Here is a 15,000-nt window from a genome sequence, read left to right as displayed (position 1 = left end):
TCACTGTTAACCCACAGTACCTATGGACAGCTCGGCATTTGGTGCAGATAATGTCTTACAAGCCCCGCGAACATCCATGGGTAAACGTGACTCTCTATATGCAGTGTTAATCTTCCCATTTTCCAGATTGCGGCCTAACCCATCCTCCGAGTATTGTGACCTGCTTAAAGGAGGTGTGTTGTGTAAATGCAGTTCTTTCTTACTGTCTTCCATGGGTGAGCCTGGACGCCCAGACCGACCCCGCCACTAGCAGCTCGTACAGTAGAACTTCTGGCAGTCGATCCAACATCATCCTCAACTTACATCTTCAATCAGCCTTCACTCACCCAGCGCAGGCTCTTTTGGCGCTCGCGCTTTCCTTTTCCCCCAGACAAAGGGTGATACCTAATACAATATCATGAATGGAGCCTACAAATACTGGCTTGGACTTAGAAAAGGAGCTGACGTGCTCTGTAAATCTCCCCGCCTTTTGGTCTCCAACCTCAATGACCGCCTACAGTAGCTAACTATGCGCACAGATCTGCACGGAGCTCCTTTACCAGCCTTTGACTCTCCTTGACTGTCTTCATACGTTTTGTGGCGCTTGCTTGAAGGAATGGTTTACTTTTCAGGCCGCGACGGCCGAGCGGTCGCCAAACCCGCCAGCTCCCGGCACCAATATCTTTACATGCCCATCGTGTCGAGCTACTGTACGAAATACTCAACATAATGCCACCGTTGTCACTCTCCTGGATATGTTTATCGCAGCCAGCCCTGGCAAAGATCGCTCGGCGGTGGAAAAAGAAGAGATGGCAAAAAAGTACAAGCCGGGCGATCAAGTCTTACCAACAATCAATACTCGCCGCACGGCTGAGGAGCGACGTGCTTATGCTGAGGATAGAAGGTTGATAGACGAGGTAACAGAGCTGAGTCTACAAGAGGCCGGTGTTTCTTCAGCACCGCCAAGGACAAGGCGGAGGCGCGAGAGTCGATCCGCCGACGACAGAAGAAGATCAAGCAGAGACAGGGAAAGGGACCGGGAAAGAGATCGAAGCTTGGATAGCCGCCACCAGCGGGGAAGCCGCCGTCCGCGAATGGAAGACGGAGGCCGGCATAGCTCCGACCAACTGCCAGCGGAAGGGGAGCGGCGCCGTCGACGGAGCGAGTCAAGACAACGTCAGATCGAACATCAGTCATCCATTCGGTCACTCATAAGTTCCGGTGATATGAGTGAGAGGGATATTGAGCGGGAAATAGAGTCATTTGCAAGACAGATTCAGGAAGAAGGGCTTCTCGACGGACTTGATTTGGATAACATCGATTTGAGTCGCGACGACGAGCTCAGCAGGAGAATCACCGAGGCATACCGACGGCGTCAGAGAGATCGAACACGCCAAGAAGCGCGGAGAAACAACTATCCTCCACTAACACGACCTGCTGAGAATTCAACGGCAGACGCTCGTATGTTGGCACCGGAAGGAGGTCGAACAAGGGAAAGATCTCGACCACATTCTAGGTCTGCAAGTGCTGCAAGTGCCACCAGTGCTGCAAGCCAAACCGAGGAACGAAGTCGTCCGCAAACAAATGCAGCATCAGCGAGCCTCGAAGTACAGGAACCAGTACGGAGACCAAGACGAAGGACCGCTAGCGGAGGTCGTAGCTCGACAACTCCGGTATTTCCGACCGCAACTGCAGCTGAGAACAGGCCTGCTACTCGGTCATCGACAGACCTGGGTTCAAGATCTCAAATTACGGATCCCACCCAGTCCCGACCTAGCCTCAGTGAGGGACGCAGTACCAGTACCCCTATCCACACCGCGCCGTTTCCAAATCCCACAGAAGCTGCGTCGAGCACGAACACCGGGAGCCTCTCATTTGCCAGTCGTCAAGGAAACGTGGCGAGCGCATCAGTTCTTCCATTGTTCTCTCATCATGATCCTGCAGCCGGCCGCTCAAATAGGCCCCGTCCCGTCGACCTTGCAATTGTTCATCAGACAGTAACCAGTCCGATCAGTAGTCCAACAGTTTCAGGGCACCAAAGGACAAGATCGCACCTATATCCAGAGCCTTCCGTCAGCTGCTCTCGATGTAACAAGCCGCACATCGAATACGAGGTGCACTACAACTGTTCAATTTGTGCTAACGGACAATGGAACATGTGTCTCGACTGTTATCGGGCTGGAAAGGGTTGCCTCTACTGGTTTGGATTCGGCTACGGTGCTTGGGCAAAATGGGAGAAGACACGACAGCAGCAAGGGGACCCGTCTCTGGCGAAGCCGCATATGCTGACTGCGAGTCGCTATCGCCCCCCTCGCTCAGCTCCTGGTGGGGCCGATGGACGAAAAACGCTCACGACGGACGACCCTAGACATCGACTGGAAAGCGGCACGTTCTGTGCGAACTGTTCTGCTTGGACAAATGACTGTTATTGGCGTTGCAACATATGTAATGAAGGCGATTGGGGTTTTTGTAATGATTGTGTGAACCAGGGGAGATCCTGCACACATACACTTCTGCCTCTTGCCCATGAAGCCACCCAGCCAAACCAGAGTCGATCTGGCAGTCCCCCCAGGTCACCAGGTCGGCCAACAGCCGCCACGATACTGAAAGGCCCCAACGCATCCAATATGGGACCCTTCAAGCCACTGACCTTCACGACACGCTGCGACGTTTGCCAGGAACCTATTCAGCCGAACCAGGCACGATACCATTGCTACCACTGCACCAGCACTTTAGTTTCGGATGCTACCCCCGGCGATTACGATATATGCTCCTCCTGTTACGGCAACCTAGTTGTACAGCGGCAAATTAGCCCCGAGAACGGCCACTCTGGATGGAGGAGGTGTCTGAATGGCCACCGAATGGTGGTTGTCGCGTTTACGGATGGGAAAATCGGACTATGGCGATACATAGCCCAAGACCTAGTGGGAGGCCGAGGACTCAAGTCAGATGCGCCAGAAAAGCCGGAACACCGCGAAAAAGGCCTCCTGAAATGGGTTTGGCATGATGATGATCAAGAACTTGCCCGGCTCGTCACGAGAGAGGTATCAGAAACAGCGCCGACGGAGAGCGGGTTTACTCAGACCTTTCCCCCTGATGGGGGAGTGGGAATGAAAGCGACAGCAAGATTTGGATGGTACCCGAAGGCAGGGGCTGACGACGAGCTTCTCTTTCCACGAGGAGCGGAAATAAAAGAGATTGAAGACGTCAACGGAGAATGGTTCTTTGGAGCATATATGGGTTCTCGAGGCTTGTTCCCAGCACCATATGTGCGTTTGGAACAGAATACTCCTTGAACATATGAAAGCTGAGCGTTATGATGTATACCTGGCAGATGAAATACCCTTGGATATTTACCACTTATGAGCATTTTTCTTGGACATTTAACCACTTCAATATTTGATAATGAGATCCAATGACACCTTTGTGGAAGTCGGTGCAGGAATACCGTCCCATCGCCGACAGCCCGGGATTGCGCCATTGCCGATCGCGGCCCCACCATCAAGTACATTTCCCATTACCAAGCTGGACCTCCACGTCTAACCACCAATCCTCTCGTCTTGGGAAGCTCAGACATCTGTAGCTCTGTCAATTGGCTTTTGTTAAGCTTGCGAAGCTTCATATCAAAAACATGTTCCGTCCCACCGCTAGAAGGCTCGCCGCCTCTGCGGCCAAAGCTGCTGCAGCTCCTACTTCCCATACTCTAAATGTCGCTCGAGCTCAAGGTGTCTCCCGAGGTTTGACTGGAGGTGCGCATTACTTGTGTTCTACTAAAACTTACTCATTGAGCTAAAATATTGTAGCCATCGGAAACACACCTCTCATCCGTCTTAACCGTCTCTCCGACGAAACCGGCTGCGAGGTTTTGGGCAAGGCCGAGTTCATGAACCCTGGTGGCTCTGTCAAGGACCGTGCAGCTCTCTATGTGGTCAAGGACGCCGAAGAGCGTGGGCTTCTCAAGCCCGGTGGTACCGTCGTCGAAGGCACCGCAGGAAATACTGGTATTGGTCTCGCCCACGTCTGCCGGTCTCGAGGCTACAAGCTTGTCATCTACATGCCCAACACCCAGTCTCAAGGCAAGATCGATCTCCTGCGACTCCTCGGCGCTGAGGTCTACCCTGTTCCAGCTGTCGCTTTCGACAACCCCGAGAACTACAATCACCAGGCCCGTAGACACGCCGAGCGATTAGACAATGCCGTTTGGACGAACCAGTTCGATAACACGGCTAACCGCCGTGCGCACATCGAGACGACAGGTCCTGAGATCTGGGCGCAAACAGATGGAAAGGTTGATGCCTTCACATGTGCTACTGGCACCGCTGGTACATTAGCTGGCATTACAAGGTATCTGAAGGATGTCTCCAACGGCCGGGTCAAGAGCTTCCTCGCCGATCCTCCTGGCAGTGTCCTCCACTCCTACGTATCCTCCGGTGGCAAGCTTAACGAGCGCACCGGCTCCAGTATTACTGAGGGAATCGGACAGGGTCGCATCACTGACAACCTCCAACCAGATATTGGCTTGGTGGATGGTTCGCTTCACATTTCGGACGAGAAGAGCATCAAGATGGTCTACCGCTGCTTGGATGAGGAAGGTCTCTACCTTGGAGCCAGCTCTTCCCTTAACGTTGTTGCAGCTAAGGAGGTTGCCGAGAAGCTGGGCAAGGGCCACACCGTTGTTACGGTCCTCTGTGACGGCGCTTACAGATACGCCGATAGATTGTTCTCTCGCAAGTGGTTGACTGACAAGAAACTTCTTGGAGCTATCCCCAAGCACTTGGAGAAGTACATCGTTCTACCATAGAACGTGCTTTTGAAGGAATCTAGATGATACATATATTTTACATGAAAACCACCATGAATCTTTTCAGGACATGTTTGGATAAAACCCTCGTTGATTAGTTGGAGAACATCCCAGTCGCCCTTTAATCCATAGTCAAGTGTTTCTCCCATTCAGGCTTTCGGCCTGTAATACTTTCATATTCGAGACCAAAACCTTTCTTGTTTTTAGAACCTGCCTCGATGAAGTCTCCCACATGCTTCTCCAACATGTCATGGTAGGGCATCAGGTTCTTTGCATCGTCACCAATAATTTCCTGTGCAAGCTCCATCGCTCTGATGTTCTGAGCAACTACCCTGATGTAGTAGTAAGGGCTGAGAGGGTCCTTTCTCGCGGCAGTCCCTTGGTCACTGCGCACGTTTAACTTGTTGAGATGCCACGAGCGAAGCAGTTCATGAGCCGTCTGAATTTTCCACAGACCGGCGATGAACTCTACGTTATCCCGTAATTCTTGAGTCAATTTCTCGACAGACTCTCCGGCTGCCTGTTGTGCTTGGATTGCATGTGCTTGAGTGAAGAGAAGAAGTCCTCGGGTAACAGGGCTTCCGCAAGCTAGCTTACTGTCTGAGCTACGGCGCTGTACGTGCTCTGGCCGTTGTATAATATCCCAGATCAGGCGGTTCCATTTAAAAGCCTGCAACGTGTCTCCATCTTCTCGCGCTGAGTTGTAGATCTTTTGGTTGATGGATGACAATAAGAGGGCAATTGAGGAATCGCGGTGTAGAGTAAGGCCAGTCTTGTCAGCCTGCTTGGCGCACTCGATGATAGAGTATTCCTGCTGGGAGGCGCATGCCCTTCGAATCAAGGACATATAGTGCTCCTGATCTAGCTTAATCCCAGCCTTCTGGTAGCCAGCAAGGAATGTACCGATGTTGTCCCATTCCTCCTTGGTCTTCATCAGCTTGGTCGCGTCTGTGAGTGCCGTCTTTGAATTTGGGATGTCTTTCTTTATATCGATTGGCGAAAATGTATGCTCAAGGCCATCAAGCTCGATAACGATGGGGTTGCGTCGCATGTAGTCGCCCTTGCTAGTGTTGTAGACAATCTTTCTCTGTGTCTCGGGCAGGTATGCTGGAAGAATGATCTTCTCCTGAACATCGATAAGGACTTTGTTCAGCTCGGGGTTTTCTGTCTCTGCGAAGACAGCACTCAAGCCTAGCAAGGTGTCAATGGGTTTTCCTTCAATATCAATGTCGTCGGTTTTCGAATTGACCTACATCGGGTAGGAGTTGCACTGAAGCGTCGGTATTGGGGTGCAGGGTGTGCAAGAGACACTCGCAAATTCGCAAACGGCCTAAGGGCCGGCATGATTGACCTGTTCAGCATCTTGCTGGCTGCGCAACTCAATGATCGAGTTGGTCCAGAAAAATGGCTGTCGTTTTTTTCGAGTAGGTATTCAGCACCAAACTTACCTTACAACAGTGCTGTTGAAAATAACCCGGGCGGACAAACTGCGGGACCGCACCAATCAGATTTGGAAATTGGCACTGTCGGGCCATGAACATTGGACGTAGCTTCAGAAATTCTAGCCTACCTCAACTTCGTTGTCGTATCTTTCACGGCAATTCACATCACAATGAACGTCGCAAGCCTGGGACGGCCAGTCGGCTGTCTCAAGACTGCCCTTCGACGAACAAGATTCCAGAGGAACTTCCAGAGACATGCCTCTTCAGCAGCCGCTGTTGAGTCTACGTCCAAGCGGATGCTAAATGCCTTCAGCGCTGAGCAGCGTACGTCTTTTTATGTCTGCAACATTGCGAGTTAGATCGCTGACACTCAATCCAGGGGCGGATATTGCCAAGGTCAGCAAATTCTACGTTCATCCCCGCGTCCCGAGCATTCGCAGCACGCATCCCGATCCCATGCCCGCACTCTTGGAAAAGCAAATCACCAAGCTCGACCCAACTGGCGCACGCACACGACTTTTCTCCAGGGAACACGCCGACAGCGCCAAGGTGGGGGATGTCCTGATGGTGACGACAAAAAGCGGCGAGCCCTTTGCTGGAGCTTTTCTTCAAATCCGACGTCGGGGCCAGGATACGGCCATCCAACTGCGAGGACAGATGATGAAGGTGGGCGTGGAGATGTGGTTCAAGATTTACAGCCCAACGGTGACGGGTATCGACATTATCTGGCGACGACCCAAGAGGGCACGACGTGCTCGTCTCACATACATGCGCAAGCCCAAGCACGACATGGGCAGTGTGGACCAGATGGTGTTTGCCTGGAAGAAGGAGAGATACACTCTACGGTCACGGGCCAGTCAGACTGGAAGACCAGTTGGAAAGCAACATGCCAAGATTCTCGGACAGAAGAAGCCATAGACGGATTCGGGCATTGGGAATGGTTGTATGATAAATCGTGTATAAGAACTTGCATAGTGTATCAATCACTTTACCAAATCCTCTGTTCTCATCTGACCCTTGTTATATGGAGTCTACGATGCTTCAGAGACCACCAGCCGTCTCAATTACCATTACAGGATCTGCGGTATCAAAACTCGAACCGCTAACACACCGATTCTGATCATCCTATTGCATATTGGGCCTTGTTCGAGACTAATCGTCTGATTAAATATGATGAAAAAGAGTCAGTTGAGCAATACTAGTCAATATGTGAAATGGTATTGGATATACGGTTTCTACTTCATCCTTCCTTAAGACTGTTTCCTGTATTGATATCCATTCGTAGGTGGGCCTGGACATGATGCGGATCATCTCTCTAATAATAGCAACTGCTTGAATGCCACTAATCATGACACTTGATTCTGGTAGAGTGTGCTGTTTCTATGTTTATCGTCCCTATCATTCCTAGTGGGTATGCACCATATGATGGTGGTGTTCATGCAAATAACTTGTCTGAGACAGTTGTCGTCGGCAAATGATTGAATCTCGGTGCAGCCAACAATAGACTTATCGCCATCTGTGGTCTCATATATATGTTAAAGACAAGATATAATCCGTTATTTCTGTTTCTATTTTGTATCTCGAATGGAATTGAGCCTGGAAGTTGTGAATGAATTCGTATGGACTGATGGTGGGTGAAGGTGAAGTGAACGTCTCTCGACATAATGTATGCCATGTAACTTAACAAGTAGCCGCCATTATTTCTTGTTTTCGGTTAAACTAAAACTATAACATAGACACAATTAACTTGAATCTGCATAAGAAAAGGGGTACACGTTTCACAAACCATTAAATATTTGCAGCCAGTCGACCGCTTACACGCGTTCACGTTTAGGTTAGGTTGTCCTTCAACAGCAATGGATATGCCGTTTCTGCCATTCCCCAATTGTACCCCTCCAAGTGGCACCAAAAACAGCTGAACAACGAACGCCATGCGCCGGGATTTACAGCCGGTCGCAGGGACCCCCTGGAAATAAACTCCCGTCCCCGTGCAGTTAAGTTGACATGTGCATTGAGTCTCGAGTTTATGAAACTAGTTTGCTAGATGGAAACAGTTGAGGAAAGTCTGGGGAATATTAAATATTACTTAAGAGAAACAAATTAAACAGAATTTATTAGTTGAATAATTAGGAACAACCCCTTTGTACCATGCTGTTCATTATCTTCAAGGGTAATGCAGTGGTAAGGATCTTATGCGAGGAGGTTCAAGAGGCGCTGGGATGAAAGAGATGGGACCCAATACCCAGGTATAAACCCAACAGCAGCCTCCCTTTCGATTTAGTGCCTGAAAAGAAGAAAATACATATTTATTTAAACATTCGTACATTTCACACGTCTGCCTCGTATCTAATTCTAAATTACCTTTATACCATCTTCAAAGGCCTCCAACTGACTGTCAGACGCCCTGTCTGTCAACAGCCTATACCTAACCTGGCCCAACTTACCACCTTAACAGGGGCTCGCAGCAACCGCTAGAACGTGTGGCTCAGAGCTAAAAATGGACGCTGTTAGGAATTCCGTTCAGGCTTTTCAGGGGATGCTCCCACTACAACCCGGCAACCTGGATGGTAACGAGAAGTTCCCCGATTTTTGTTTACACTCGGAGGCTCTGTGCAGCAACGATTCGCATGAGGACCTAGAGAGAGAACAAGAGCAACAACACGACAAAGGCCTTCACAACAAACAATCCAAACAGCGTCATCCCCATTTCCATTATCCTCGTCCGCATTCCCCATCAGCTTCAATATCGGAATCATCTCGCTTATCGTGCATCTCCACCGCCTCGGTCTCGGCTTCATCTTCGACATCCTCGAGGGTCTCGTCCGCTTCATTCGACTCATTTTCGACTCCAATCTCCCCTACTCTCGACTCCTCTTTGCACTCTCCTCGTTCCTCGCTCGCCAGCAACACTTGTTCCTCGCCAGTATCTGAATTCATCGCCCGCAATCGATCCCTCACAGGCGCTTCCCTCTCCTCCGTCTCTTCCTCTCCACCGTCCTCACCGACCCCGCGCAACAGGTGGGACAAGCCACAACCGTATGCTGGTCGAGCGCAACGGTCTGGAAGCACAACTACGAACGTATCGTCACCTGTAGGGGTTCACAAACAGGAACAATCGTCAAGCCCAAGGTCGTTTAGAAGCAATCCCATTCCTGCAGACGCTCTTGCTGCTGTTGAGTCGCATGACACAAAGTTAATCAAGATGGCTTTTGCGGAACAGCAAAGATGGGTTACGGTCCAACAAAAGACCTTTACAAAATGGTATGCTTCTTGTTCCAATTATAGGCTGTAACATTCTAAAAATTGTTTCTCATAGGCTCAACACAAAGATTGAGGCTCGCAACCTCGAGGTTAAGGACCTTGTCAAGGATCTCAGTGACGGTGTAAGTTGAACGACAACGCTACCTTGGTGAGCTTGACTAACACTTACATCTAGGTCATGTTGATTCACCTCCTCGAATGTCTTTCACACGAATCGCTCGGCCGCTATGCCTCGAAACCCAAGCTTCGAGTCCAAAAATTCGAGAATGCGAACACGGCACTCGACTTTGTCAAATCCAGGGGTATTCAGATGACCAACATTGGTGCGGAGGATGTTGTTGATGGCAACCAAAAGATTGTTCTGGGCCTCATCTGGACACTGATTCTTCGGTTCACCATCAGCGACATCAACGAGGAGGGTATGTCAGCAAAGGAAGGTCTACTGCTTTGGTGTCAAAGAAAGACGGCGTGTTACGAGGAGGTCGAGGTACGAGACTTTAGTGGCAGCTGGAACGACGGTTTGGCGTTCTGTGCTCTACTGGACATTCACCGACCAGACCTTATCGATTACGATGCCTTGGACAAAGCAGACCACCGAGGTAATATGCAATTGGCCTTCGATATCGCACATAAGGAGATTGGTATCCCCAAGCTGCTGGATGTAGAGGATGTGTGCGATGTCGCAAAGCCTGATGAGCGATCCCTGATGACTTACATCGCCTACTGGTTCCACGCATTCTCGCAAATGGAAAAGGTTGAGAATGCTGGACGTCGTGTTGAAAAGTTCGTCAACAACATGCAAGGCGCTTGGGAGATGCAGAGTGCATACGAACGACGGATGCGGGCACTCCTGAAAGCCATCCAGGAGCGAATCGAGGTTTGGAAGGAGGCTACATTCGAAGGAACATACACCGACGCCAAGGCTCAATTGAACCAGTTCTTCGATTACAAGAGGGGCAAGAAGCGAGAATGGGTTGCCGAGAAGAGTGACCTGGCAACGTTGCTTGGAAACATCAAGACAAAGTTGGGTACTTACCGTCTGAGACCATACGACCCACCGGCGGAATTGAGTTTGGATGCTCTTGAGCAGAGGTGGGCAGAGCTGGCATCAAATGAAATGAGACGTGCCCAGCTCATCAACGAGACCATTCGAGAGTAAGTCTACCTACAGTGAAGATATCTGACATTCCGACTGACTGTCTCGCAGTATCAAGAACGCCCTTCGTAAATCCTTTGCCGATAAAGCAAACGACTTCGCAATGGCTCTTAACACAATGCAGTTAGCCCTATCTGGTCTTGATGGCGATGTTGAAGACCAATTACATCATGTCAGGAAGCTTAGTGAGAGCCTTTCACCCTTGGACCAGTATCTGGACAAGATCTCAGAACTGGACCAAAAGTGTCAAGAGGCCAATATCGAGGAGAACGACTTTACCACTTACACATACGATGAGCTGTCATACGAATTGGGTCTTGTCAAGACATCAGTACAGAAGAAACTTGCCTTTTTGGAAAACCAAATGGTCGCACGAAGCATGACAAACCTGACACCCATCCAGCTGGAAGAGTTTGAGAGTGTCTTTCGCCACTTTGACCGCGACGATACCAACTCTCTTCAGGAGCTCGAGTTCAGTGCAGCCCTCGCGTCTCTTGGACTTGTGTTCTCGGAAGATGAGATGCACGACTACTTCCATGCGACATCTGGTGGACGAGACTATGTGACATTTGAACAATTTATCCGATTCATGGTGGATGTGACAGAAGATCAGAACACGGCAGAGCAAGTCTACCAATCATTCCGTGAGGTGGCAGATGGAAAGCCATACGTGACAGAGATGGATCTACGACACAGCTTGGTACCTGATGAAGTGATTGATCAACTTGTTGAGATCATGCCCGCACACAGTGGACCAGATATGTCAGAAGACCGAGGAATGCCACAATACGACTACATCTCTTTCATGGAGAAACTGATCAACGAACAAAACAGGCAGGGAGGTTCAGAAACTGCCTTGCCGGACAGGTCTGATCCTGAGCCACAGAGCCCTCGCACCAACGGAGTCTAGGAGGAACGAGAGGAGAATCAGTGGCTAGAGATGCATGCGTCTGTTCAAATGGAATTGAATATGAAGCTTAACTTAGCGAGCCCGAAAAAGGGGGGAGGGGAAGATAGGCAGAGGGAAGCCAAGTGATGAGATAATGGCTCTCACTCTGACCAACACAATACTTGACAGTGCTGTTTTTTTTTGTACAGGCGAAGGTGGAGGCACTTTTGACAAATGAATATTCCATTGAGTTATACCAGAGAGTGGACGACTGTAGAGATGGAATGATGGATAGGATAACAACAACGTTGGGGCGGCTTTACCCAGCTTTTTTGGGGGACACCTGCCGTGGGAGTAGTTCTTTTTTAGTTAATACCATGAAGAAATCAGAGACTTGATAAGTCAATGTTTCTATTTATTGAGCTGATAAATCTGACACCCAACTTTTGCTTATATGCAATGCGGAACACTTAGGAATTGGATATCAAAAGTCCTTGTAACGCGACGATATGTATGTTGTATCTAACAAGGCTGGGACTTTTGTATTCCGAGGCATGGAAGTAAACGTTACATGGCAATATATATTTACAAACAGAAGTAGAAGCGTATAAACGTCAGAATTAGGTATTAAAATTCATGTTTTACCACCACCAATTAAACGGAGATAAACAAACAAATTAATTGTATATACATAGTCAAAGTAGGAAAATTTCAATGCGGCAAATGCACTTTATCGCCGCCTTTTAGTGCTGGCATAAATTCGGCATAAATTCAATTTAGCCGAATTATAGAGACTTTTAGAGTGGCATGACCCATTTCAAGACAAAATTTTAGGCCGTTGTGGAAAAAGTGAAGCAAATCCGATGACGGCGTCGCCATTAATTGCTCTCTACCACCCTGTACTATTCAGGCATTCAATCACTTGCAGAGCCGGTGTCGGTTATAGTCTACCGATTGTGCAGGTAGCCCAGGTTGTGTGTGAAGTGGGCTCCGCAGTGCCAGTCTTAGCCTTGCGCAATTCATTAACGAAAAGTTGCTGGGGGCGACAATTGTTACAGATTCGTTCTTCTTTTCTTTTCTTGGTTTTCCCTGTTTGCTTTGTTTATAGCCAATCGGGCCAGCGAATAAAAGACCTGCGAGGCTAATTCGATTCAGAGTCAAATCGCCAGCATGTCTTGTCGTTCACAGCTCTTCCGCGCCCTCAGAGCGCCCACCTCTGGTAGCAGGAGGACTGCTTCTCTGAGGGCCAATGCTCTCGGTAGAGGCCTCGTCTACTCACAGTCGCCTGCTCGATGCCTTTCAACCACAGCCGCGAGGCTCGTCTCCCCCACACGGGCTCAGCATGGCAAGCTGACATCCGAGATGTACCCCCAGCTCGAGCGCGACTCACGGTTCGCTCAGGTAACGCCTGAACATGTCGCGCGCTTCCGGGAGATCTTGGGTGACAACCCCTCGGCCATCATCGATGGTGTCACAAGCGGAACGGGCGTAGACGCTGCAGACTTTGAGACGTACAACGAGGATTGGATGCACAAGTACAAGGGCCAGTCCAAGTTGGTGCTGAGACCAGGCACCACCGAGGAAGTCAGCAGCGTCCTCAAGTACTGTAACGAGCAGCGTCTGGCTGTCGTACCCCAGGGTGGAAACACAGGCCTCGTGGGAGGCTCTGTCCCTGTTTTTGACGAGATCGTCATTAGCATGGCCCGCATGAATGAGATCCGCTCCTTTGACGAGGTTAGCGGCTCTCTAGTTATCGACGCTGGCTGTGTCCTCGAGGCTGTCGATACGTACCTTGCCAAAAAGGGTTATATCTTTCCTCTCGACCTTGGTGCTAAGGGCTCTTGCCACGTCGGTGGAAACGTAGCTACAAACGCTGGCGGCCTGCGATTGCTCCGTTACGGCAGTTTGCACGGCAGTGTTCTTGGTGTTGAGGCCGTTCTGCCTAACGGCACCATCATCAATGACCTGTGCACCCTGCGCAAGAACAACACTGGCTACGATATCAAGCAGCTCTTCATTGGAGCTGAGGGGACTTTGGGTATTATCACAAAGATCGCCATCCAGTGCCCGCAGCGATCACCTGCAGTTAATGTCGCCGTTTTTGGACTCGAGTCATACGAAAAGGCTCAGCTTGCTTTCCGTGAGGCTAAGAAGCAGCTGTCAGAGATTCTATCTGCCTTTGAGCTGATGGACGGTCGCAGTCAGAGAATCGTGTCAGAGGTCAAGGGTCAAGAGCACCCTCTCGAGGGTGAGTATCCTTTCTACTGCCTGATCGAGACGAGCGGCTCAAACAGCGAGCATGACTACGCAAAGCTCGAGGCCTTCCTTGAGGATGTCATGACTCGTGAGGTTATTGCCGATGGTGTCGTTGCTCAAGACGAAACACAGCTTCGCAACTTGTGGGGCTGGCGTGAGGGCATCACCGAGTGCCTGGGCCACTGGGGAGGCACCTACAAGTACGATATCTCAATCCCTCTCAACGAGATGTACAAGCTCGTCGAGGATACAAAGTCCCGTATGACTGAGGCCGGTCTATTGGGCGATACACCCGACCACCCAGTCGTTGACGTCCTCGGCTATGGTCACATGGGCGATTCCAACCTGCATCTTAACATTCCCGTGCGCCGATACGATCCTGCCGTTGAGAAAGCCTTGGAACCTTGGGTGTATGGGTGGATTCAGAAGCGCAACGGCAGCATCAGCGCTGAGCATGGCCTGGGAATTGCCAAGAAGAAGTTTATCGGCTACAGCCGAGACGACACCACTATCGGTGTGATGAAGCAGATTAAGAACCTATTTGATCCTGTGAGTTTAATCCCTATCCTTTCCGTCTTCCTTCCCGTGTCCGACCTCGTTCCTGTCCTGTGTTTTGTGTGTTCAGCCCTACAGGGTTTATCACGCTGCTCTCTTCTCCTCACTGTTGCATTTCCCCCGAGCTTAGGGCTGACATCTGACCCAGAATGGCATCATGAACCCCTACAAGTATATCTGATACCCCGGTCTCTTGGTTTCGTATACGAGTGACAGCATAAGCATATCTTACTCCCTTTCTCTGCAACGTCATGCATTGCATACTGCTTGCTCAACTGCTTGCACCTCCATTTAACCCATATTACATTGCGTTTTCGATGGAGCGAATCATATCGCGCAGAAGTTTTGAAAATGCATCTCCATTTAACCCATATTATATGTGTTTGCAACGCAGCGAATCATAATACGCGGAAGTTTTGAATGATGGTGCCCAAAACATGATGTGAGCAGTGTCGTGCCGTATTCCGACTGTGGGAGCTAGGAGAATATATAGTAGTATCTAAGCATGAAGTGTATATTGATCGGATGTCTTGGTAAATTAAAACTATAATGCGTTGACATGTAGAGTAGAGGTCGACCCATAGAGCGGAAATTGCTCCGTCATTTGGAAGCATTCTGAGTCGGCCGCTCAGCTCATTCATCCTTGGTCATATTTAGGAAT

General features: G+C 49.8%; 5 protein-coding genes across 5 annotated transcripts; 4 read left to right on the top strand and 1 right to left on the bottom strand.

Moving 5' to 3' along the window:
• Positions 1-788: 788 nt before the first annotated feature.
• On the top strand, positions 789-4,955 carry FGSG_07287 (uncharacterized protein; the record flags this gene model as incomplete). Its single annotated transcript, XM_011328727.1, has 5 exons — positions 789-2,373; positions 2,716-3,248; positions 3,413-3,484; positions 3,596-3,728; positions 3,783-4,955. 5 exons carry the CDS (start codon positions 789-791, stop codon positions 4,778-4,780), a joined length of 3,321 nt encoding a protein of 1,106 aa, XP_011327029.1. The 3' UTR covers positions 4,781-4,955.
• Positions 4,956-5,107: 152 nt separating this feature from the next.
• On the bottom strand, positions 5,108-6,124 carry FGSG_07286 (uncharacterized protein; the record flags this gene model as incomplete). Its single annotated transcript, XM_011328726.1, has 3 exons — positions 5,108-5,112; positions 5,237-5,971; positions 6,034-6,124. The coding sequence occupies 3 exons, from the start codon at positions 6,122-6,124 to the stop codon at positions 5,108-5,110; spliced, it is 831 nt and encodes a 276-aa protein (XP_011327028.1).
• A 245-nt stretch (positions 6,125-6,369) lies between these two features.
• On the top strand, positions 6,370-7,218 carry FGSG_07285 (uncharacterized protein). The gene is made up of 2 exons (XM_011328725.1): positions 6,370-6,546; positions 6,602-7,218. The coding sequence occupies exons 1-2, from the start codon at positions 6,393-6,395 to the stop codon at positions 7,138-7,140; spliced, it is 693 nt and encodes a 230-aa protein (XP_011327027.1). The 5' UTR covers positions 6,370-6,392; the 3' UTR covers positions 7,141-7,218.
• Positions 7,219-8,719: 1,501 nt separating this feature from the next.
• Positions 8,720-11,549, top strand: FGSG_07284 (uncharacterized protein; the record flags this gene model as incomplete). The annotated part of the gene is made up of 4 exons (XM_011328724.1): positions 8,720-9,483; positions 9,539-9,605; positions 9,659-10,638; positions 10,691-11,549. 4 exons carry the CDS (start codon positions 8,720-8,722, stop codon positions 11,547-11,549), a joined length of 2,670 nt encoding a protein of 889 aa, XP_011327026.1.
• Positions 11,550-12,640: 1,091 nt separating this feature from the next.
• On the top strand, positions 12,641-14,839 carry FGSG_13110 (D-lactate dehydrogenase 2). The gene is made up of 2 exons (XM_011328723.1): positions 12,641-14,333; positions 14,488-14,839. Exons 1-2 carry the CDS (start codon positions 12,699-12,701, stop codon positions 14,518-14,520), a joined length of 1,668 nt encoding a protein of 555 aa, XP_011327025.1. The 5' UTR covers positions 12,641-12,698; the 3' UTR covers positions 14,521-14,839.
• The last annotated feature ends 161 nt before the right edge of the window (positions 14,840-15,000 follow it).

This window comes from Fusarium graminearum, chromosome 4 (assembly GCF_000240135.3).
Source record: "Fusarium graminearum PH-1 chromosome 4, whole genome shotgun sequence".
In the NCBI taxonomy this organism is placed as follows: Eukaryota; Fungi; Ascomycota; class Sordariomycetes; order Hypocreales; family Nectriaceae; genus Fusarium; species Fusarium graminearum.
This window is presented reverse-complemented; position numbering and strand designations above follow the sequence as displayed.

Bases quoted from the DNA above. Each gene is read 5' to 3' on its own strand.
- FGSG_07285 (XM_011328725.1), top strand. From the start codon at position 6,393: ATGAACGTCGCAAGCCTGGGACGGCCAGTCGGCTGTCTCAAGACTGCC. The intron at 6,547-6,601 runs GTACGTCTTTTT...CACTCAATCCAG, and splicing joins TGCCTTCAGCGCTGAGCAGC to GGGCGGATATTGCCAAGGTC.
- FGSG_13110 (XM_011328723.1), top strand. From the start codon at position 12,699: ATGTCTTGTCGTTCACAGCTCTTCCGCGCCCTCAGAGCGCCCACCTCT. The intron at 14,334-14,487 runs GTGAGTTTAATC...CATCTGACCCAG, and splicing joins TTAAGAACCTATTTGATCCT to AATGGCATCATGAACCCCTA.